Source organism: Schistocerca americana, chromosome 1, assembly GCF_021461395.2.
Source record: "Schistocerca americana isolate TAMUIC-IGC-003095 chromosome 1, iqSchAmer2.1, whole genome shotgun sequence".
NCBI lineage: Eukaryota > Metazoa > Arthropoda > Insecta > Orthoptera > Acrididae > Schistocerca > Schistocerca americana.
The window spans coordinates 407,817,161-407,840,891 of NC_060119.1; the positions used below are offsets into that span (position 1 = coordinate 407,817,161).

The 23,731-nt window shown below is 45.2% G+C and overlaps 1 protein-coding gene across 1 annotated transcript in view; it reads left to right on the forward strand.

The window, feature by feature from the left end:
- Window positions 1-23,731, forward strand: part of LOC124554550 (protein rhomboid-like) — a 215,504-nt gene that overhangs the window by 176,299 nt on the left and 15,474 nt on the right. Inside the window, exon 4 of the mRNA XM_047128286.1 lies at window positions 10,330-10,430. Coding sequence (XP_046984242.1) covers window positions 10,330-10,430 — 101 coding nt within the window. The remainder of the gene's footprint in view (window positions 1-10,329; window positions 10,431-23,731) is intronic.

Genomic DNA, 23,731 nt, shown 5'->3' on the forward strand with positions numbered 1-23,731 from the left:
TGCTCGTTCCACCTCATATCGCTTTTCAACGTTACGCCCAGATATGTAAATGACTTGAGTGTGCCAAGCAGGACACTAGTAATACTGTATCCGAACATTACGGGCTTGATCTTCCTACTCATCAGCATTAACTTACATTTTTCCTCATTTATGGCTAGCTGCCGGCCGAAGTGGCCGTGCGGTTAAAGGCGCTGCAGTCTGGAACCGCGAGACCGCTACGGTCGCAGGTTCGAATCCTGCCTCGGGCATGGATGTTTGTGATGTCCTTGGGTTAGTTGGGTTTAACTAGTTCTAAGTTCTAGGGGACTAATGACCTCAGCAGTTGAGTCCCATAGTACTCAGAGCCATTTTATGGCTAGCTGCCATTCATCACACCAACTGCAAATTTTGTCTAAGTCGTATATTTTTACAGTCACTCAACTTCGACACCTTACGGTACGCCACGGCATCATCAGCAAACAATCGCAGATTGCTGCCCGCCCTGTCCGCCAAATAATTTATGTATGTAGAGGACAAGAGCTGTCCTGTCACACTTCCCTGAGGCACTCCTGACGACGCTCTTGTCTCTGATGAACACGCAGCATTGAGAACAACATACTGGGTTCTATTATTTAAGAAGCCTTAGAGTCACTCACGTATCTGTCAACTTATTCCATATGATCGTATCGTCGTTAGCACCCTGCAGTGGGGCATCGTTTCAAATTCTTTCCGCAAGTCTAAAAATATGGAATCCGCCTATTGCCTTCATCCATAGTTCGCAGTATATCATGTGACATAAGGGCGAACTGAGTTTCATACTGGCGATGCTTTCTAAAATTATGCTGATTCTTGGACATAAGTTTCTGAGTCTGAAGAGAAGTTATTACATTCGAACTGAGAATATGTTCAAGGATTCCACAGCAAACAAAAGTTAGGTATATTGGTCTGCAATTTTGCGGGTCCATTCTTTTACTCTTTTATATACTGGAGGTACCTGCGCCTTATTCTATTCTCTTGGGACGTTGTGCTGGGCAAGAGATTCAAGGTAAATGCAAGCTAGGTGAGGGACCAATGCTGTAGAGTACTGTTTGTAAAATATAACTGGGATTCCATCCGGACCTGGTGATTTATTTATTTTCAAATCTTTCAGTTGTTTCTCTACGCCAGGGATGATTATTACTGTGTCGCCCATGCAGGAGTCTGTGCTATGGTCAAATGACGGTATGTCTGTATGGCTCTCTTGTGTGAACGTTTTGTTGAACGTAAAATTTCAGACTTCACTTTCGTTTTGCTATCTTCATCTCCCAGACCAGACTGGTGAACAAGGGACTGAATGGAAGCCTTAGACCCGCTTAGCGATTTTGCATAAGACCAGATTTCTCGCGTTCTTTGCCAGATATTTTGCTAAGGTATGACGGTGGTAGTTGCTGTATGCTTGCGCATAGATCTTTTCACGGACTCCCGAATTTTTTTCTAACCTCCGCTTGAAGTCATTTGTTCGTTCCCTTTTGAACCGAGAGTGCAACACCCTCTGCTTCTTCAACATGCTCCGAATTTCGTTATTAAGCCATGGTGGATCTTTTCCGTCCTTCATTCTTCATCACTTACTAGGCACATAACTCTCCTGCTTCATCAAAAACGCTGATACTAGCCAAGCCTGCAGGTTGCGCTGTTCCATTTGACCGCGAACGGCTTCTTTGCATTGTCCTTAACACATTATGTGATAAAAAGTATCCGAACATCCCTAAAAACATACGTTTTCCATATTAGGTGTATTGTGCTGCCACCTTCTGCCAGATACTCCACATCAGCGACCTCGCTAGTCATTGGACATCGTGAGAGCGCAGAGTGGGGCGCTCCGCGGAACTCACGGACTTCAAAAGTGTTCAGGTGATTGGGTGATACTGGTGGCTTACGTCTGTACGCAAAATTTCCACACTTCTAAACATCCCTAGGTCCACTGTTTCTGATTTGATAGTGAAGTGGAAACGTGAAGGGACACGTATAGCACAAAACCGCACAGGCCGACTTCGTCCGTTGACTGACAGAGACCGCCGACAGTTGAAGAGGGTCATAATGTGTAATAGGAAGATATCTATTCAGCCCATCACACAGGAATTCCAAACTGCATCAGGATCCACTGCAAGTACTATGACAGCTATGCGGGAGGTGAGAAAACTTGGATTTCATGGTCGAGTGGCTGCTCATAATCCACACATCGCGTCGGGAAATGCCGAACAAGGCCTCGCTTGGTGTAAGGAGCGTAAACATTAGACGATTGAGCCGTGCAAAAAACGTTTTGTGGAGTGACAAATCACGTTACACAATGTGGCGATCCGATGGCAGGGTGTGGGTATGGCGAATGTCCGGTGACCGTCGTCTGCCAGCGTGTGTAGTGCCAACAGTAAAATTCGGACGCGGTGGTGTTACGGTGTGGTAGTGTTTCTTACGGAGGGGGCTTGCACCCCTCGTTGTTTTGCGTGGCACTATCACAGCACAGGCCTACATTGATGTGAAACCTTCTTTCTTCCCACTGTTGAAAGGTAATTCGGAGATGGCGATTGCGTCTTTCAACGCGATCGAGCACCTGTTCATAATGCACGGCCTGTGGCGGAGTGGTTACACGACAATAACATCCCTGTAAAGGACTGGCCTGCACAGAGTCCTGACCTGAATCCTATAGAACACCTTTGGGATGTTTTGGAACGCCGACTTCGTGCAGGCCTCGCCGACCGACATCGATACCTGTGCTCAGTGCAGCACACCGTGAAGAACGGGATGCCATTCCCCAAGAAACCTTCCAGCACCTGATTGAACGTATTTCTGCGCGAGTGGAAGCTGTCATAAAGGCTAAGGGTGGGCCAACACCATACTGAATTCCAGCATTATCAATGGAGGGCGCCACGACTTGTAAGTCATTTTCAGCCAGGTGTCCGGATACTTTTGATCACATAGTGTACGTTGGAAGTGTCAATCGTGGTCAGAACAGTGATCTTTGTAGTTATGAGTGTGCTGCGTCAGAGCTAAGTTAATTCAGACGTGGATAAATTATTGGTGTTCGTGTTGTGGGTGTTTCCGTAACCAAGGTAGACGACGTGTTTGGTGTTTCAAGAGTCACAGTATCGAAGATTTATACCGAATAGAGGGAAAGCTGAGAAACATCATCCACTAAGTCACAACACGGGACTGAGGAGGACTGCGAAGAAAAATAGGAGGACGACAGCTGCGAAAGTCACTGCAGAACTGACTGTCCAACTCGCGAACCTGTCAGCACCAAAACAAAGCGAAGGAAGTGCATAGTTCGGGAATTGCAGGGCGAGCTGAAATTCCAAAACCACTCGTCAGTGATCCAAATGCCCGTAACAGGAAAACGTGATGCCGAAGCCATAAAATCTGGTCTATGGAACAGTGGAAGAAAGCCATTCGAGTCTTGTTTCGTTTCACACTGTGTCCAGTGACGCGTGGAGTGACGCCCCAACAGTGAAAGATGCCGGAAGTTCGGTGACGGTTGGCTATGAGCACTATGGGACGTAACTTCTAAGGTCATCAGTCACCTAGAACTTAGAACTACTTAAACCTAACTAACCTAAGGACATCACACACATCCATGCCCGAGCCAGGATTCGAACTTGCGACCGTAGCGGTCGCGCGGTTCCAGACTGTAGAGCCTATAACCGCTCGGCACCCCGGCCGGCAGTTCGGTGACGATTTGGAAAGTTGTATTGCGGTATTCCAGGGGTCATATATTTATCCACGGCTTGTGCTTTAACAGTGCCGTAATGTTTCTCATTAACTACACTTACAAAGCCTTTACAATCTCCCTGTATAAAAAAGTTGCATTAGAAATCACGAGAAGTGTGACACTTGTTACACAGGTCTTCAATGCCGTCCGTTGTTACTGCTGCAATTTTAGATTGATAACTATACGAGTCAGGTTTGATACTAAACACATCCACTTTTGCTAGTTCCATCATAACAAAACGAGAAAAAAAACTGCGAAAGCGAAGTTATACTCGGCAGATGTGCATAATAAATCTTAACTCAGGACAATAATGATTAAAATGATTATTGGGCACCGCTGGTCATCGGGCTCAATTCGAAGCGGGACTCATCAAGACAATTCTACTCCAGTGAATGAGATTCCTAGCCGAAGACTTCTCTGGAGGCGCCCCGGACAGCGGTAGCCCGTCATATGAGCCGACAACCAGGAGCCGTGGTCTGCTATGCCATTTCTTTTCATAGAACGTTGTCATCCGCGGCACCCTTACAGCTTAGCGATAAGTCGGTGTTATTCTATGCCTCGTTTTGTTGCCCTTCACTGCAAGCCATCCTCCGCTCACATTTCAGCGAGATAATGTGTGCCGGCACTCGGTGAGAGTTTCTTTTGCTTGTCTTCGTGTTTGTCCAACCCTACCTTGGCCAGTAAGGTCGCCGTATCTCTTGGCAATTGAAAACGTTTGGTGCAATATGGGCAGGGCCCTCCAACTAGGTTGGGATTTTGACGATTAACACACCAGTTGGACAGAATTTGGCACAGTATCCCTCAGGAGGACAACCAATGCCAGGCTGAGCAACTGCTTACATAAGGGCCAACACGTTATTGACTTTATCAATTTGTGAAGATCTTTCTATTGAATAAATCGTCCAATTTTTTGCAACTGTAATCATTTTTTATCTGTACATGTACATCAAAACTACCGACTGCTGTCCCATTCGGGTAATTCCTTTGTGGTGCGTCTTTTTTTAAGTTTAATTTCTTATTCTTACAGGAAAAAAAGGAAATTTTAATTTTTGGTGGTTTACAAGTCCAGGTTCCCTTAATTACCTGCAGGAAAGTTCTGAGAAGCTTCTTTCTGGCAGACTACATCTACATCTACATTCATACTCCGCAAGCCACCTGACGGTGTGTGGCGGAAGGTACCTTGAATACCTCTATCTGTTCTCCCTTCTATTCCAGTCTTGTATTTTTCGTGGAAAGAAAGGTTGTCGGTATGCCTCTGTGTGGGTTCTAATCTCTCTGATTTTACCCTCATGGTCTCTTCGCGAGATATACGTAGGAGGGAGCAATGTACTGCTTGACTCCTCGGCGAAAATATGTTCTCGAAGCATCAACAAAAGCCCGTACCGAGCTACTGAGCGTCTCTCTTGAAGAGTCTTCCACTGGAGTCTATCTATCATCTCCGTAACGCTTTCGCGATTACTAGATGATCCTATAACGAAGCGCGCTCCTCTCCGTTGGATCTTCTCTATCTCTTCTATCAACCCTATCTGGTACGGATCCCACACCGGTAAGCAGTATTCAAGCAGTGGGCGAACAAGTGTACTGTAACCTACTTCCTTTGTTTTCGGACTGCTTTTCCTTAGGATTCTTCCAATGAATCTCAGTCTGGCATCTGCTTTACCGACGATTAATTTTATATGGGCATTCCATTTTAAATCACTCCTAATGCCTACTCCCAGATAATTTATGGAATTAACTGCTTCCAGTTGCTGACCTGCTATATTGTAGCTAAATAATAAAGGATCGTTCTTTCTATGTATTCGCAGCACATTACACTTGTCTACATTGAGATTCAATTGCCATTCCCTGCACCATGCGTCAATTCGTTGCAGATCCTTCTGCATTTCAGTACAATTTTCCATTGTTACAACCTCTCGATATACTACAGCATCATCCGTAAAAAGCCTCAGTGAACTTCCGATGTTATCCACAAGGTCATTAACATATAATGTGAATGGCAACGGTACTACGACACTCCCCTGCGGCACACCTGAAATCACTCTTACCTCGGGAGACTTCTCTCCATTGAGAATGACATGCTGCGTTCTGTTATCTAGGAACTTCTCAATCCAATCACACAATTGGTGTGATAGTCCATATGCTCTTACTTTGTTCGTTAAACGACTGTGGGGAACTGTATCAAACGCCTTGAGGAAGTCAAGAAACACGGCATCTACCTGGGAACCCGTGTCTATGGCCCTCTGAATCTCGTGGACGAATAGCGCGAGCTGGGTTTCACACCATCTTCTTTTTCGAAACCCATGGTGATTCCTACAGAGTAGATTTCTAGTCTCCAGAAAAATCATTATACTCGAACACAATACGTGTTCCAAAATTCTACAACTGATCGACATTAGAGATATGGGTCTATAGTTCTGCACATCTGTTCGACGTCCCTTCTTGAAAACGGGGATGACCTGTGCCATTTTCCAATCTTTTGGAACGCTACGATCTTCTAGAGACCTACGGTACACCGCTGCAAGAAGGGGGGCAAGTTCCTTCGCGTACTCTGTGTAAAGTCGAATTGGTATTCCATCAGGTCCAGCTGCCTTTCCTCTTTTGAGCTATTTTAATTGTAAAGGAATAATTTTGAGGCAAACGACCACACAAAGCCATGCATCAAGTATTTCTCGCCTGACAATTTTGTCACGTGAAGCTTTTGGCACTGGAAAGAAACTGAATCCACATGCTTTGCCATGATATTTGTTTCATTTTCCTCCGCGTATAGAGCTTAAATAATAAAGACGAATAAAACAAACAATACAGAGAAATACGGAAGAAAAACTACACACAACCTAAAATTAAGTATAAGATGTAGTTTTATCGATATTAAATGCTGGATGATACCGTACGTCATTTCTTGCTACAGTATAAAAAGCCGCCGCATTTATTTTTGAGAAGTCAGCTAGAAGCTAAAGGCTTCTTGAGAGATTTATATTTTGCATTCCAGTCGTGTTGTAGCGGTGTAGCAAATGGCGGTGAGTGTAATAAAAAATACAGAACAGAGGCAGAACTGAAAAAAAAAAATCCAATCTTGTGTTGCTCTTTCACCTGGCATACATATCACAATGATAATGGATATTCCGTGGATGTTACAATAATTGTAGAGTAACACATATAATAGAAATACACTAATACACACGATAGCCATAATCGTACTAAGTCTTACAACATGTTGGCGTGCAACTTTCCTGGAGCTTCTACTAGGGTCTCAATAGTATGTAGAACCCGATTCTCCAAATCTGGTATACGTACAGTCTGCCACCTCCATGTACTTTCATCTGTCTGAAAGGACCCACGATCACACAAACGCGCAAAAAGGGCTTGAAATGTTGTCTGATGTGGTCGGTGTCTATGAGGGTACTTGTGTTGGTTCTGCCGTGCTTCCTCCCGACCGTTTCTATCTACTAGGCCGTACGCAAACACCATCTCGGCTCGTTCCTGACTTGAATACCGTATCATTCTGCTGTTTACAGTACGCTGCGTCGATCTCACAGCCTACAACACACAAGGAACACACAGCACGTAGCCAGACAAACTTTCTTTTGTCAGCGGCATCTACGGTGGTAACGATGCATTTCCGGACACATGGTCGTAGGACGTTTTTCCCACACTGCTGATCAAGAAACCGTCCCTGCAGTTTGTCTTTTTTATTAATGTTCAGCCTGTATGGTGGAGGTATATTCAATTTATTGAGCACTTATTTGTAATTGTGAAGAGAGGTTTTATGTAAAATTCGTTCCTGTAAACAATGCCTAATATAAAGAAGTTACCTTTAAATCAACTCGCACCAACAATGCTCACGACCCACCGGTCAGAACTGTTAGTGTGTTGATCGGGACACTCCCTCCTATCTCTGTACAAAAATTTGCGACTAAATGATTTTTCCCCTTAATCTTCCTTCTTTGGTCTTCGTCAGTTGGGTTATTGCATATTACCCCTCTGTCGCCTTAGCTTACTCCTATTTATCTCAGAATTTCGAACATGTAGCACCGTTTTACACTGTTTTTCTATGAACGTGTTCTGATATACTGTATGTATGTATGTATACGTTTGTAGATCTTATTGTCCGAAGTACAATCATATGGGACATCTTATGAAATTTGCGACTGGGGTTAGGACTTTTGGATAGGGAGGACGCAACATGTTATCTTGGATGGAGACTCATCGTCAGATGTAGAAATAACTTCAGGTGTGTCCCAGGAAAGCATGTTGGGATCCTCGCTATTCATGCTGTATATTATTGACCTTGTAAACAATATTAATAGTAACCTCTGACTTTTTGTAGATGATGCAGTTATCTATAATGAAGTACTTGTGAAAGAAGCTGCATAAATGTTCAGTCAGATCTTGACAGCATTTCAAAGTAATTCAACGATTGGCAACTTGCATTAAATGTACAGAAATGTAACACTGTGCACTTCCCAAAACAAAAAATAATGTAGTATCCTATAACTATAATATAAATGAGTCTCTATTGGAATAGACCAATTCATACAAATACATGGGTACAGCAGTTTATAGGGGTGTGAAGTGGAATGATCACAAGGCTCAATCGTAGATAAAGCAGATGGTAGACTTAGGATTGTTGGTACAATACTGGGGAACTGCAATCAGTCTACGAAGGAGATTGCTTACAAATCACTCGTGCGACTGGTTGTAGAATATTGCCCAAAAGTGCGGGACCCACACCAAGTAGAACTAAAAGGAGATACTGAATGTGTACAGAGAAGGGCAGCACGAATGGTCACAGGTTTGTTTGATCCGTGGTAGAGTGTCACAGAGGTACTGAAGGAAATGAACTGGAAGACTCTTGAAGGTAGACCTAAACTGTCCCGAGAAAGTCTTGTAACAGAGTTTCAAGAACCATCCTTAATTCATGGGTTTAGGAGTATAGTACAGCCCCCTACGTATCGCTCACATAGGGATCGTGAGGAAGAGATCACAATAATTACTGCACGCACAGAAGCATGCAAACAATCATTCTACCCGCGCTCCATACTTGAATGCAATGGGAAGAAAGCCTAATAACTGGTACCCCCTGCCATTTACTTCACTCTCGTTTGCAGAGTGTAGATGTAGATGTAGATCTACAGTACTGGCCATTAAAATTGCTACACCAAGAAGAAATGCAGATGATAAACGGGTATTCATTGGACAAAAATATTATCCTAGAACTGACATGTGATTACATTTTCACGCAATTTGGGTGCATAGATCCTGAGAAGTCAGTACCCAGAAAAACCACCTCTGGCCATAATAACGGCCTTGATACGCCAGTGCACTGAGTCAAACAGAGCTTGGATTGTGTGTACAGGTACAGCTGCCCATGCAGCTTCAACACGATACCACAGTTCATCAAGAGTAGTGACTGGCATATTGCGACGTGCCAGTTGCTCGGCCACCATTGACCACATGTTTTCAATTGGTGAGAGATCTGGAGAATGTGCTGGCCAGGGCAGCAGTCGAACATTTTCTGTATCCAGAAAGGCCCGTACAGGACCTGCAACACGCGATCGTGCACTATCATGCTGAAATGTAGGGTTTCGCAACGATCGAATGAAGGGTAGAGCCACGGGTCGTAACACATCTGAAATGTAACGTCCACTGTTCAAAGTGCCGTCAATGCGAACAAGACGTGACCGAGACGTGTAACCAATGGCACGCCTTACCATCACGCCGGATGATAAGCCAGTATGGCGATGACGAATACACGCTTCCAATGTGCGTTCACCGCGATGTCGCCAAACACGGATGCGACCACCACGATGCTGTAAACAAAACCTGGATTCATCCGAAAAAATGACGTTTTGCAATTCGTGCACCCAGGTTCGTCGTTGAGTACACCTTCACAGGCGCTCCTGTCTGTGATGCAGCGTCAAGGGTAACCACAGCCATGGTCTCCGAGCTGATAGCCTACGCTGCACGTCGTCGAACTGTTCGTGCAGATGGTTGTTGTCTTGCAAACGTCCCCATCTGTTGACTCAGGGATCGAGACGTGGCTGCACGATCCGTTACAGCCATGTGGATAAGATGCCTGTCATCTCGACTGCTAGTGATACGATGCCGTTGGGATCCAGCACGGCGTTCCGTATTACCCTCCTGAAACCACCGATTCCATATTCTGCTAACAGTCATTGGATCTCGATGAACGCGAGCAGCATTGTCGCGATACGATAAACCGCAATCGCGATAGGATACAATCCGATCTTTATCAAAGTCGGAAGCGTGATGGCACTCAGTTCTCCTCCTTACACGAGGCATCACAACAACGTTTTACCAGGCAACGCCGATCAACTGCTGTTTGTGTATGAGAAATCGGTTGGAAACTTTCCTCATGTCAGCACTTTGTAGGTTTCGCCACCGGCGCCAACCTTGTGTGAATGCCCTGAAAAGCTAATCATTTGTATATCGCAACATCTTCTTCCTGTCGGTTAAATTACGCGTCTGTAGCACGTCATATTCGTGGTGTAGCAATTTTAATGGCCAGTAGTGTAGATCTAGGTGAGGAGCTGTGAGTGTTTCTAGACAAGTGCCACTGCCGCTGCTGACCTAGCGCCGTGTTGCAGGCTCTCTGGGGACGTCGCTGCTGGAGCCCGACCTCTGCATCGAGGGCGCCTCTGCCGGCGTGTACGCGCTGCTCATCTCGCAGCTCGCCAACATCTGGCTGGTGAGTACTCCACCTCACTCGTGTCGTCAGCGCCGTGGTACTGAATGCTGCCAAACTCTGTGCTCACAACAACTCGCTTCTCTAAGCCTACGTAGAATGACAACGACGACTACTTCCCTATCGGAAACCTACTGAGAAATTAGAACAAAGGCAGGTGTTCGGCTGTAGAACCGGCTTACTATTTCGATCTGTCAGATGGTTTCATGCTCAAGATATCTTTGCTTTCAAATTAATCACTCACCTATGAGCGTCGGTCGAAACACTTCAATCGTAATATCCAGTACCGACATGCATCTACAAAAAATGAAGTATGTTGCTGACCATTAAAACTGCAACTTCAAGAAGAATAATAAACAACGAAATTTTACTTATTGTACGAATCCTTATAGTAGGAACAATACATGATTAAAACTGTGATTAAGTGCTAAATTAAACAGGTGAGAGTGTGTACCGTGGAACACTTTACAGATTTCCGTCTCTAGTTAGCTCTGTGATAGAAGTTTAATTTGCTTTTTTAATCCATTTCGAAGTGATACATTCATGTTAAGTGTGTTGCAGTATTTTCTTGAAACTACAAAGAGACTGTAAGACAAAAAGAAAAAGAAAAAGAAAAATAACGCACCACAAAGGAATTACCCGAATGGCTCGGAAATCGGTAGATATGATGTACAGGTATAGACGAACAAATGATTACAGTTTCAGAAATCTGGATGATTTATTGAAGAGAAAGAGCTGCACAAATTGAGAAAGTCAATAGCTCGTTGGTCCACCTCTGACTCTTCTGCAAGCAGTTATTTGGCTTGGGATTGAGTGATTGAGTTGTTGGATGCCCTCTTGAGGAATGTTGTGCCAAATTCTGTCCAGTTCGATCATTAGATTGTCGAAATTTGGATTTAATAGCTGGTTGGAGGACTCTTCTCGTAATGCTCCAAATCTTCTCAAGTGGGGAGAAATCAGGGTAAATAGCTGGCCAAGGTTGGGACTGGCAAGCACGAAGAAAAGCAGTAGCGTGTGCGAGCGGGCATTATCTTGCTGTAGGCAAGACGTGCAGAGCAACAAATCTGGACGTAGAATATTGTCGACGTACCACTGCCCTGTAAGGGTGCCGCAGATGACGACCAAAGGGCCGGCCGGTGTGGCCGTGCGGTTCTAGGCGCTTCAGTCTGGAACAGCGTGACCGCTACGGTCGCAGGTTCGAATCCTGCCTCAGGCATGGATGTGTTTGATGTCCTTAGGTTAGTTAGGTTTAAGTAGTTCTAAGTTCTTAGGGACTGATGACCTCAGATGTTGTCCCATAGTGCTCAGAGCCATTTGAACGACGAAAGGGATCTTGCTTTGAAATGAAATGACACCCCAGAGAGACGTCTACAGACATCAAAATAACCTTTGGCGTACCACAGGGGAGTGTTATGGGACCATTGCTTTTCACAATATATACACTCCTGGAAATGGAAAAAAGAACACATTGACACCGGTGTGTCAGACCCACCATACTTGCTCCGGACACTGCGAGAGGGCTGTACAAGCAATGATCACACGCACGGCACAGCGGACACACCAGGAACCGCGGTGTTGGCCGTCGAATGGCGCTAGCTGCGCAGCATTTGTGCACCGCCGCCGTCAGTGTCAGCCAGTTTGCCGTGGCATACGGAGCTCCATCGCAGTCTTTAACACTGGTAACATGCCGCGACAGCGTGGACGTGAACCGTATGTGCAGTTGACGGACTTTGAGCGAGGGCGTATAGTGGGCATGCGGGAGGCCGGGTGGACGTACCGCCGAATTGCTCAACACGTGGGGCGTGAGGTCTCCACAGTACATCGATGTTGTCGCCAGTGGTCGGCGGAAGGTGCACGTGCCCGTCGACCTGGGACCGGACCGCAGCGACGCACGGATGCACGCCAAGACCATAGGATCCTACGCAGTGCCGTAGGGGACCGCACCGCCACTTCCCAGCAAATTAGGGACACTGTTGCTCCTGGGGTATCGGCGAGGACCATTCGCAACCGTCTCCATGAAGCTGGGCTACGGTCCCGCACACCGTTAGGCCGTCTTCCGCTCACGCCCCAACATCGTGCAGCCCGCCTCCAGTGGTGTCGCGACAGGCGTGAATGGAGGGACGAATGGAGACGTGTCGTCTTCAGCGATGAGAGTCGCTTCTGCCTTGGTGCCAATGATGGTCGTATGCGTGTTTGGCGCCGTGCAGGTGAGCGCCACAATCAGGACTGCATACGACCGAGGCACACAGGGCCAACACCCGGCATCATGGTGTGGGGAGCGATCTCCTACACTGGCCGTACACCACTGGTGATCGTCGAGGGGACACTGAATAGTGCACGGTACATCCAAACCGTCATCGAACCCATCGTTCTACCATTCCTAGACCGGCAAGGGAACTTGCTGTTCCAACAGGACAATGCACGTCCGCATGTATCCCGTGCCACCCAACGTGCTCTAGAAGGTGTAAGTCAACTACCCTGGCCAGCAAGATCTCCGGATCTGTCCCCCATTGAGCATGTTTGGGACTGGATGAAGCGTCGTCTCACGCGGTCTGCACGTCCAGCACGAACGCTGGTCCAACTGAGGCGCCAGGTGGAAATGGCATGGCAAGCCGCTCCACGGGACTACATCCAGCATCTCTACGATCGTCTCCATGGGAGAATAGCAGCCTGCATTGCTGCGAAAGGTGGATATACACTGTACTAGTGCCGACATTGTGCATGCTCTGTTGCCTGTGTCTATGTGCCTGTGGTTCTGTCAGTGTGATCATGTGATGTATCTGACCCCAGGAATGTGTCAATAAAGTTTCCCCTTCCTGGGACAATGAATTCACGGTGTTCTTATTTCAATTTCCAGGAGTGTATGTGTTAAACTTTAGGTCCCTCCGGATGATTCCTTCTATGTACTTTACAATTGCTACAGTTTCCAGCGATTTATCGCCAACTGTGTAATCGAACAGTAATGGATCTCGAGTCTTGCGAACTCATGTAGTAAAAGTGGAACGTTACTGACGGCGAGCTCTGAGAGTAACTTGGTGCTGTTACGCTGTGTAATGTTCTGCCGTTTCATGTTAAGTGGGTGGATACCTCAGGACAGAAGTTCGCGCGTCTACACGGTGACAGTACTCGGACCGCGGGTGCGTTAGAGGTTAACTGGGTCTCGTTTATCCTTTTCCCCTTGTTCCCAGAGAGGCGGCATTCTTAAGCGCTACCGTAAGAGCAAAGGCTAATACAACTTCCCACGAGTGGTGGCTCCCGTTGATACTGGAAAGTTATTCCCCGTTCTCGTTTCGACATGTTACTGTTTGCATAATCTCAAATTGCGAACATTTAGTCTTAACGCAGTACTGCAGTATCATACGCTACATTGGGTTATGTTAACCTATTTACAAATAAATCGATACTTTTCTAGCCGGCCGAAGTGGCCGTGCGGTTAAAGGCGCTGCAGTCTGGAACCGCAAGACCGCTACGGTCGCAGGTTCGAATCCTGCCTCGGGCATGGATGTTTGTGATGTCCTTAGGTTAGTTAGGTTTAACTAGTTCTAAGTTCTAGGGGACTAATGACCTCAGCAGTTGAGTCCCATAGTGCTCAGAGCCATTTGAACCATTTTTGATACTTTTGCCGGCCGCGGTGGTCTCGTGGTTCTAGGCGCGCAGTCCGGAACCGTGCGACTGCTACGGTCGCAGGTTCGAATCCTGCCTCGGGCATGGATGTGTGTGATGTCCTTAGGTTAGTTAGGTTTAAATAGTTCTAAGTTCTAGGGGACTGATAACCACAGCAGTTGAGACCCATAGTGCTCAGAGCCATTTTTTTGATACTTTTCTCCGCTACTTCTCTCGTCATTTTCAGCCAACTTTGTAATGATTTTATCTAGCATCTCCTGGTGCTGTGGGACCAGAGGCCATATGACGAACACACGGAGCGTCAAGCAGATATTGAACCGGCAGTGTGATACCGCGCAAATGACCGCCTCAAAGAATTTGAAAACATTAACTTTTGTTTTCTCGAGAAAATACGTACATGCAAGAAAATGAAACAATATTGAGAATGCGGTACATAGAACATTTTTCACGGATCCCTTATTTCATGTTTTCTTTCAAATTGTCAAATAACGTCAAAAATTATACTTATTCCCGCAACTTCATTTACTTTTCACTGTTGACATAATTTACACTGAAGGGAAAAAGAAACTGGTACAGGCATACATATTCAAATACAGAGACATGTAAACAGGCAGAATACGGTCTTGTGGTCGGCAACGCCTATATCCGACAACAAGTGTCAGGCGCAGTTGTTAGACCGGTTACTGTTCCTACAATGCCAGGTTATCAAGATTTAAGTGAGTCTGAACGTGGTGTTATAATCTGCGCAGGAGCGATGGGACACAGCATCTTCGAGGTAGCGATGAAGCGGGGATTTTCCCGTACAACCAGTTCACGAGTGTCCCGTGAATAGCGAGAATCCGGTAAAACATCAAATCTCCGACATCGCTGCTGCCGGAAAAAGATCCTGCAAGAACGGGACCAATGACGACTGAAGAGACTCGTTCAACGTGACAGAAGTGCAACCCTTCCGCATATTGCTGCAGGTTTCAATGCCCGCTCGTCAAGTGTCAGTGTGCGAACCATTCAACGAAACATCATCGATATGGGCTTTCAGAGCCGTAGACTGCACGGCACAAAGCTTTTCGCCTCTCCTGGGTCCGTCAGCATCGACACTGAACTGTTGATGACTGGAAACAGGTTGCCTCGTCGGACGAGTCGCGTTTCAAATTGTATCGAGCGGATGGACCTGTACAGGTATGGAGACTACCTCATGAATCCATGAATCCTGCTTGTCAGCAGGGCACTATTCAAGTTGGTGGAGGCTCTGTAATGGTGTGGGGTGTGCGCAGTTTGAGTGATACGTGACCCCTGATAGGTCTAGATACAACTCTGACAGGTGACACGTACGTGAGCATCCCGTCTGATCACCTGCATCCATTCATGTCCATTGTGCATTGGGCAATTCCAGCAGAACAATGCGGCTCCCCACACGTCCAGAATTGCTACAGAGTGGCTCCAGGAACACTCTACTGGGTTTAAACAGTTCCGCTGGCCACCAAACTCCCCATACATAAACATTATTGAGCACATCTGGGATGCTCTGCAAGGTGCTGTTCAGAAGAGATCTCCCTCCATCGTACTCTAACGGATTTATGGATTCATGGTATCAATTCCCTCCACCACTACTTCAAACATTAGTCGAGTCTATACCCGTCTTGTTGCAGCACGTCTGAGTGCTCGCGGCACGATATTAGGCAGGTGTACCAATTTCTTTGGGTCTTCAGTGGCATTAAATTCCTTTTTATCTATTTCTTTTCTTGTTTATGCGCAAATACTGTAAAACAAATTTTTGTTTTGTTTTGAAGTATTTGACCTCTTTTTCGGGAGAAAACTTATGAAAATACAGTGCTGTTCAAAAAGAAGGAACAGATTTCAAACATTTATTGTTTCTACACTGCAATTCCAACGTTCCTGGATGGTAATCTCTAATGAGGTCCGACGTTACCTGAATGATACCATTACAGGACGTTGGATTGGAAGAAGAGGAGTAAAAGATGACCATCACCGATGGCCTCCCAGGTCTCCATACTTCACGTCTTGTGAGTTTTGCCAACGGAGTTACGTAAAAGACAGCATTTTTATCCTTCCCAAATTTGACACTCTTGAAAGTTTGCGACATCGCATCGTTGAACCTATGAATTCGATAACAATAGACTATCTTCTTCGTGTGTGGCAGGAAATGACCCACCGTTTTGATATGTGTCGTGTAACACATGGTGCTCACATTGAATGCACAAAAATGTGAACTTTTTCCTGGAACGTTGGAATTAGGTTTCTATCTTTTGTAGTTTGGAAACAATAAATGTTTGAAATCTGTGCCTTGGTTTTGAATAGCCCTGTAATTTCAAGGTCTCCTGAAATCTTGGCAGTGAGACACTGAAAAATAGCAAACCAACAAAGATTAAGAAATAACATGAGTGAGCGCCGCGAGAATAGGATAACTTCCCATGACGGCAGATGACTTAAGGAACCTGGGTGATGAAGTGTGTGAGTCCCGCCATTTGAAAAGCATTGTGAAATGTTATGACTTCCACTTTCGTGACATCCAATGTGGATCGATCTCATGCCTCTTTTAAAAATGAGTGTCTCTCTTGTCTCAGTCGCTTACTTGTGGAAAGTGAGTCTACAATAGCGTCACTTCAGTGTTATTCCCGTACCAAGACTTATCTTTAAGGAGTTGTCGTTTTTGTTTGCACTCTGGCGTCAAAATTGTGTATGTTGGCTGAGTGCTATCTGCTGTGCACTTCGACACCTGAACAGTAAATGTGAGGATATGAGCAATCATTTGTTGCAAAAGGTAGACCATAGTCACAGAATTAAAGAAACAGCAATGGTACTAGAATTTAAAGACAAAACCAACGTCATAATGAATGATCATGACAAAGGTCGTACGACAAATTCTCCATACTAACGAGAACTGAAAGAATAGGAAAATTCTCGTCCAAACATTTCAACTGATATTCTTGCGATCGTACATTCTCGTTGCCACCGCTGGCAGCAGTCATGTACGGTGGCTGCATTCCTACCAAGTCTTTCTGCAGTATCGCAATGGAACATCCAGTTTCTCCTATCCCTATTACAGGACCTCATTCAAACTCAGTGTGGTGTTGATAATACCGTCCTTGTTCCCTTAAAGGTATTCTTGACTAACTTCAAGTCTCCATGTCCAGTCTCAAAGGTAATTAACGCTCACGACCGGTACAGCCTGTCCTTAAAGCAAACCTATTTGCATCCTCGTAGTGGCGCTACTAGCGCCACATTTACGCGACCGGCGCGAAATTTTAAATGTCGCTTTCTTTCAAACGTAGAAACACGCCTATCAACTTTCGTTTATGTCGCAGAACTCGTCCTTGGAGTTGTGATTTTTTTCCATCAATGTAGCAAGGACGAAAATAGTTCAGTTAGTCCATTTACATGCTCAGATGTGACGTGATGTAAGAAAATTCATTCTTATAAATGGCATTATAGCTGAATAGGCATTTTAAAAACTTTATTTCCCATTTGTCCATTTACAAGAGATTTGGTATGGTATTACTGCATTATTTTTGCTTTGAAAAAATGGCTCTGAGCACTATGGGATTTAACATCTGAGGTCATCAGTCCCGTAGAACTTAGAACTACTTAAACCTAACTAACCTAAGGACAGCACACACATCCATGCCCGAGGCAGGATTCGAACCTGCGACCGTAGTAGTCGCGCGGTTCCAGACTGAAGCGCTTAGAACCGCTCGGCCACACTGGCTGGCTTTTGCTTTGAAACAGGAGTTTCTCAACCATTCAGAATTTTTCTGTTTCGAATTATTAATGTCATTGCAAACTTAACACTCTCGAATGATATCAGTTATCTCAATGCCCTTTATTTTAAGGCTTAAACAATCCGCTTATTTTACACTGGTGTGCAAAATTTAAAGTACGAAAGTACTCGTAACTTTCGCGTGACGTGTTACTGCCAAGTACCATATCTCGATACTTGGAGAATACACGGAAAGAACTGCTACACTACTGTACAAAAGGTAATTTTAAGAAACACGCAATGGGACGAGCAGAAGTGACACTTTTATTCAAAGACAATAATTACACTGAAGTCATCACGACTTAAAGTACACCACTGGCCTTTAAAATTGCTACACCAAGAAGAAATGCAGATGATAAACGGGTATTCATTGGATAAATATATTATACTAGAACTGACATGTGATTACATTTTCACGCAATTTGGGTGCATAGATCCTGAGAAATCAGTACCCAGAGAAACCACCTCTGGCCGTAATAACGGCCTTCATACGCCTGGGCATTGAGTCAAACAGAGCTTGAATGTCGTGTACAGGTACAGCTGCCAACGCAGCTTCAACACGATACCACCGTTCATCAAGAGTAGTGACTGGCGTATTGTGACGAGCCAGTTGCTCGGCCACCATTGACCACACGTTTTCAGTTGGTGAGAGATCTGGAGAATGTGCTGGCCACGGCAGCAGTCGAACATTTCCTGTATCCAGAAAGGCCCGTACAGGACCTGCAACATGCGGTCGGGCATTATCCTGCTGAAATGTAGGGTTTCGCAGGGATCGAATGAAGGGTAGAGCCACGGGTCGTAACACATCTGAAATGTAACGTCCACCGTTCAAAGTGCCGTCAGTGCGAACAAGAGGTGACCGAGAGGTGTAACCAATGGCACCCCATACCATCACGGCGGGTGATACGCCAGTATGGCGATGACGAATACACGCTTCGCCAAACGTGGATGCGACCATCATGATGCTGTAAACAAAACCTGGATTCATCCGAATAATGACGTTTTGCCATTCGTGCACCCAGATTCGTCGTTGAGTACACCATGGCAGGCGCTCCTGCCTGTGAAGCAGCGTCAAAGGTAACCGCAGCCGTGGTCTCCGAGCTGATAGTCCATGCTGCTGCAAACGTCGTCGAACTGTTCGTGCAGATTGTTGTTGTCTTGCAAACGTCCACATCTGTTGACTCAGGGATCGAGACGTGGCTGCACGATCTGTTACAGCCATGCCGATAAGATGTCTGTCATCTTGACTGCTAGTGATACGAGGCCATTGGGTTCCAGCACGGCGTTCCGTATTACCCTCCTGAACCCACCGGTTCCATATTCTGCTAACAGTCATTGGATCTTGACCAACGCGTGCAGCTATGTCGCGATACGATAAACCGCAATCGCGATAGGATACAATCCGACCTTTATCAAAGGCGGAAACGTGATGGTACGCATTTCTCCTCGATACACGAGGCATCACAACAACGTTTCATCAGGCAAATCCGGTCAGCTGCTGTTTGTGTATGAGAAATCGGTTGGAAACTTTCCTCATGTCAGCACGTTGTAGGTGTCGCCACCGGCGCCAACCTTGTGTGAATGCTCTGAAAAGCTATTCATTTGCATATCACAGCATCTTCTTCCTGTCGGTTAAATTACGCGTCTGTAGCACGTCATCTTCGTGGTGTAGCAATTTTAATGGCCGGTGGTGTATCATAGTACCGTGGAAATTCCAAGACCGGGGCATGGTTCTTAAAAGCGCGTGTGATCACCATGGACAGAAATGCATTCTCTGCAACGTACTCCCTTGCTGGTCACAAAGTAGGTAAGGGGCTCTTGTGTTACGGAGTTCCATTCTTCCACCAGTGCGATTGACAACAGCTGAATGGTCGTCGGTGCATGTGGACGTGGCCCAGGGCATCCCCCAAGTGTTCGAGGTGTTCAAGCCAGGGGAATGAGCAGAACTGTCCATTCGCAGAATGTCTGCCTGTTCCCAGCGTTCCTCCACCTGTGCTGTTCCATTTAGTCGCGCCTTGTCATCCATAAAAAGTCAGGGCCAAATACACCCCTGAAAAACACACTTGGGAAAGGAGTACAGTGTCTCAATAACGCTGACGGACGAGTGTACCGTGTTCAAATATTTGGAGGTCAGTACGCCCACGCAACGTTATGCCTTCACAAATCATAACATTTGGACCGATCGCGTTCGACAGTGCTAGATGTACCATGACACGACGAGAGGAAATGTAGCAGGAATATTCACAGTGTTGTATGAAGACTCTTCCTGCCGAACTACTTCACACTAACTAGTCTTCAATATTTGCCCCGAGATACCAAGAAAGTGCCTCACCGTGTAATGAGCCTGGAACTTTCTAGTGTTGCCAGGTCGATTCCACGTACGTAACGTTTCGTGATTCTTAAGCCGAGCATTGGCAGTGATTCAATACGCTTCTTATACTGCTTTAAATGATTTTTTCAATAAAACGCTTGAAGAATTGTTAAAATACACGATTTTCAAAAAAAGAAAAAAAAATACTGAAGAGTAACCGCCAGACAAGTGCAGTTCTAAATAAATGCCTACAGCACAAAAGTAGTATACTATCATTTTTGCAAACTGCCTTTAGGTACAGCAAATTGCAGTACAAAACTTGTTATGAGGTCACAACAAGTTGTTCTCCTAGAGCAGGGGCTCAAAATGGCTCAAATGGCTCTGAGCACTATGGGACTTAACATCTGAGGTCATCAGTTGGCTAGAACTTAGAACTACTTAAATCTAACTAACCTAAGGACATCACACACATCCATGCCCGAGGCAGGATTCGAACGTGCGACCGTAGCGTTCGCCCGGTTCCCGACTGAAGCGCCTAGCACCGCTCGGCCACACCAGAGCAGGGGTCACAAAGCTAAGCAACATGGATCGGTACCGGTGCCTGAATTTGCGCAATGAAATGTATGGACCACGAGACCTTGTCATTTAAATACTTTGTTTTGAATACTAGAAGATCTTCACACGAACAGAAATCTCCTGGCTGCTACGTTCAATTATCAGGACTCTATAGGAAGATAAGCAAATTCCGATCGTTCTCTTCATACGTTTCATCATGTGTTAGCAACCACTCTGTGGGAAAGACTTCTCTATTTCTTCTTTACTGAAACCAATCTTTCCTGCTGTGAACTTCTTTCGGGGGACATACACACAATCATCGTCAGTTAAACGCTTTTCTTGAAGAAACTGATTCCGAATTTTGTGACTTGCCTCATCACACAGCATCGAGATCCCTCAGCCGATAAAGTCCCATTTCGTTTTTACAAGCACCGAACGAAGTAGACATTTTTCACAACGAAAATAATAGCGTTGACACCTGGCTCTCAGATCCTACCTCGCTGTCAAAGTGGTCGTTGTTTGGTCGGCATCACAAACCACACCATGTAACTGAACTTGAAACTTCAGGGAATGCATAACCTATAAAATCATCAAGGAATTTCACAGAAAGCTGTCATTCTTGTAGCACCGCTAGAAAGAGAAAACTTTACTCATTTTCACTGTTTCAAATTGTTTTGTGCTACAGTCACAGAAGATGTCAACCTTTATTCTCCAAAAAACATTTTTGTGGCTTGAAGAAGCACTTTTTGGAGAGATTTTCAGATATTGACAGAAATAAAAGTGACATTCTTCTATTGCAGAATATGTTTCATTGGAATCTCGATGGTGGGCCAGTTGAAGTGCAGCTGGAACTCTATGATTTGTTGTTGTTGTGGTCTTCAGTCCTGAGACTGGTTTGATGCAGCTCTCCATGCTACTCTATCCTGTGCAAGCTTTTTCATCTCCCAGTACCTACAGCAACCTACATCCTTCTGAATCTACTTAGTGTATTCATCTCTTGGTCTCCCTCTACGATTTTTACCCTCCACGCTGCCCTCCAATACTAAATTGGTGATCCCTTGATGCCTCAGAACATGTCCTACCAACCGATCCCTTCTTCTGGTCAAGTTGTGCCACAAACTTCTCTTCTCCCCAATCCTATTCAATACTTCCTCATTAGTTATGTGATCTACCCATCTAATCTTCAGCATTCTTCTGTAGCACCACATTTCGAAAGCTTCTATTCTCTTCTTGTCCAAACTATTTATCGTCCATGTTTCACTTCCATACATGGCTACACTCCATACGAATACTTTCAGAAATGACTTCCTGACACTTAAATCAATACTGGATGTTAACAAATTTCTCTTCTTCAGAAACGCTTTCCTTGCCATTGCCAGCCTACATTTTATATCCTCTCTACTTCGACCATCATCAGTTATTTTGCTCCCCAAATAGCAAAACTCCTTTACTACTTTAAGTGCCTCATTTCCTAATCTAATTCCCTCAGCATCACCCGATTTAATTTGACTACATTCCATTATCCTCGTTTTGCTTTTGTTGATGTTCATCTTATATCCTCCTTTCAAGACACTGTCCATTCCATTCAACTGCTCTTCCAAGTCCTTTGCTGTCTCTGACAGAATTACAATGTCATCGGCGAACCTCAAAGTTTTTATTTCTTCTCCATGAATTTTAATACCTACTCCTAATTTTTCTTTTGTTTCCTTTACTGCTTGCTCAATATACAGATTGAACAACATCGGGGAGAGGCTACAACCCTGTCTTACTCCCTTCCCAACCACTGCTTCCCTTTCATGTCCCTCGACTCTTATAACTGCCATCTGGTTTCTGTGCAAATTGTAAATAGCCTTTCGCTCCCTGTATTTTACCCCAGCCACCTTTAGAATTTGAAAGAGAGTATTCCAGTCAACATTGTCAAAAGCTTTCTCTAAGTCTACAAATGCTAGAAACGTAGGTTTGCCTTTCCTTAATCTTTTTTCTAAGATAAGTCGTAAGGTCAGTATTGCCTCACGTGTTCCAGTGTTTCTACGGAATCCAAACTGATCTTCCCCGAGGTTGGCTTCTACTAGTTTTTCCATTCGTCTGTAAAGAATTCGTGTTAGTATTTTGCAGCTGTGACTTATTAAGCTGATAGTTCGGTAATTTTCACATCTGTCAACACCTGCTTTCTTCGGGATTGGAATTATTATATTCTTCTTGAAGTCTGAGGGTATTTCGCCTGTTTCATACATCTTGCTCACCAGATGGTAGAGTTTTGTCAGGACTGGCTCTCCCACGGCCGTCAGTAGTTCCAATGGAATATTGTCTACTCCGGGGGCCTTGTTTCGACTCAGGTCTTTCAGTGCTCTGTCAAACTCTTCACGCAGTATCATATTTCCCATTTCATCTTCATCTACATCCTCTTCCATTTCCATAATATTGTCCTCAAGTACATCGCCCTTGTATAGACCCTCTATATACTCCTTCCACCTTTCTGCTTTACCTTCTTTGCTTAGAACTGGGTTTCCATCTGAGCTCTTGATATTCATACAAGTCGTTCTCTTATCTCCAAAGGTCTCTTTAATTTTCCTGTAGGCGGTATCTATCTCACCCCTAGTGAGATAGGCCTCTACATCCTTACCGAGCGAGGTGGCGCAGTGGTTAGCACACTGGACTCGCATTCGGGAGGACGACGGTTCAATCCCGTCTCCGGCCATCCTGATTTAGGTTTTCCGTGATTTCCCTAAATCGCTTCAGGCAAATGCCGGGATGGTTCCTTTGAAAGGGCACGGCCGATTTCCTTCCCCATCCTTCCCTCACCCGAGCTTGCGCTCCGTCTCTAATGACCTCGTTGTCGACGGGACGTTAAACACTAATATCCTCCTCCTCCTCTACATCCTTACATTTGTCCTCTAGCCGGTGAATTGTTGAAAGAGAAGCACAGTGCACGAAAACTTGTCGAATTTTACTGCTGCTTACTTGATGTCGAGTTTCCGAAACTTAGTATGTTGAAATACATTGATCAAAATAAATCGCAACCTCAAGGAGTTTCGTGAG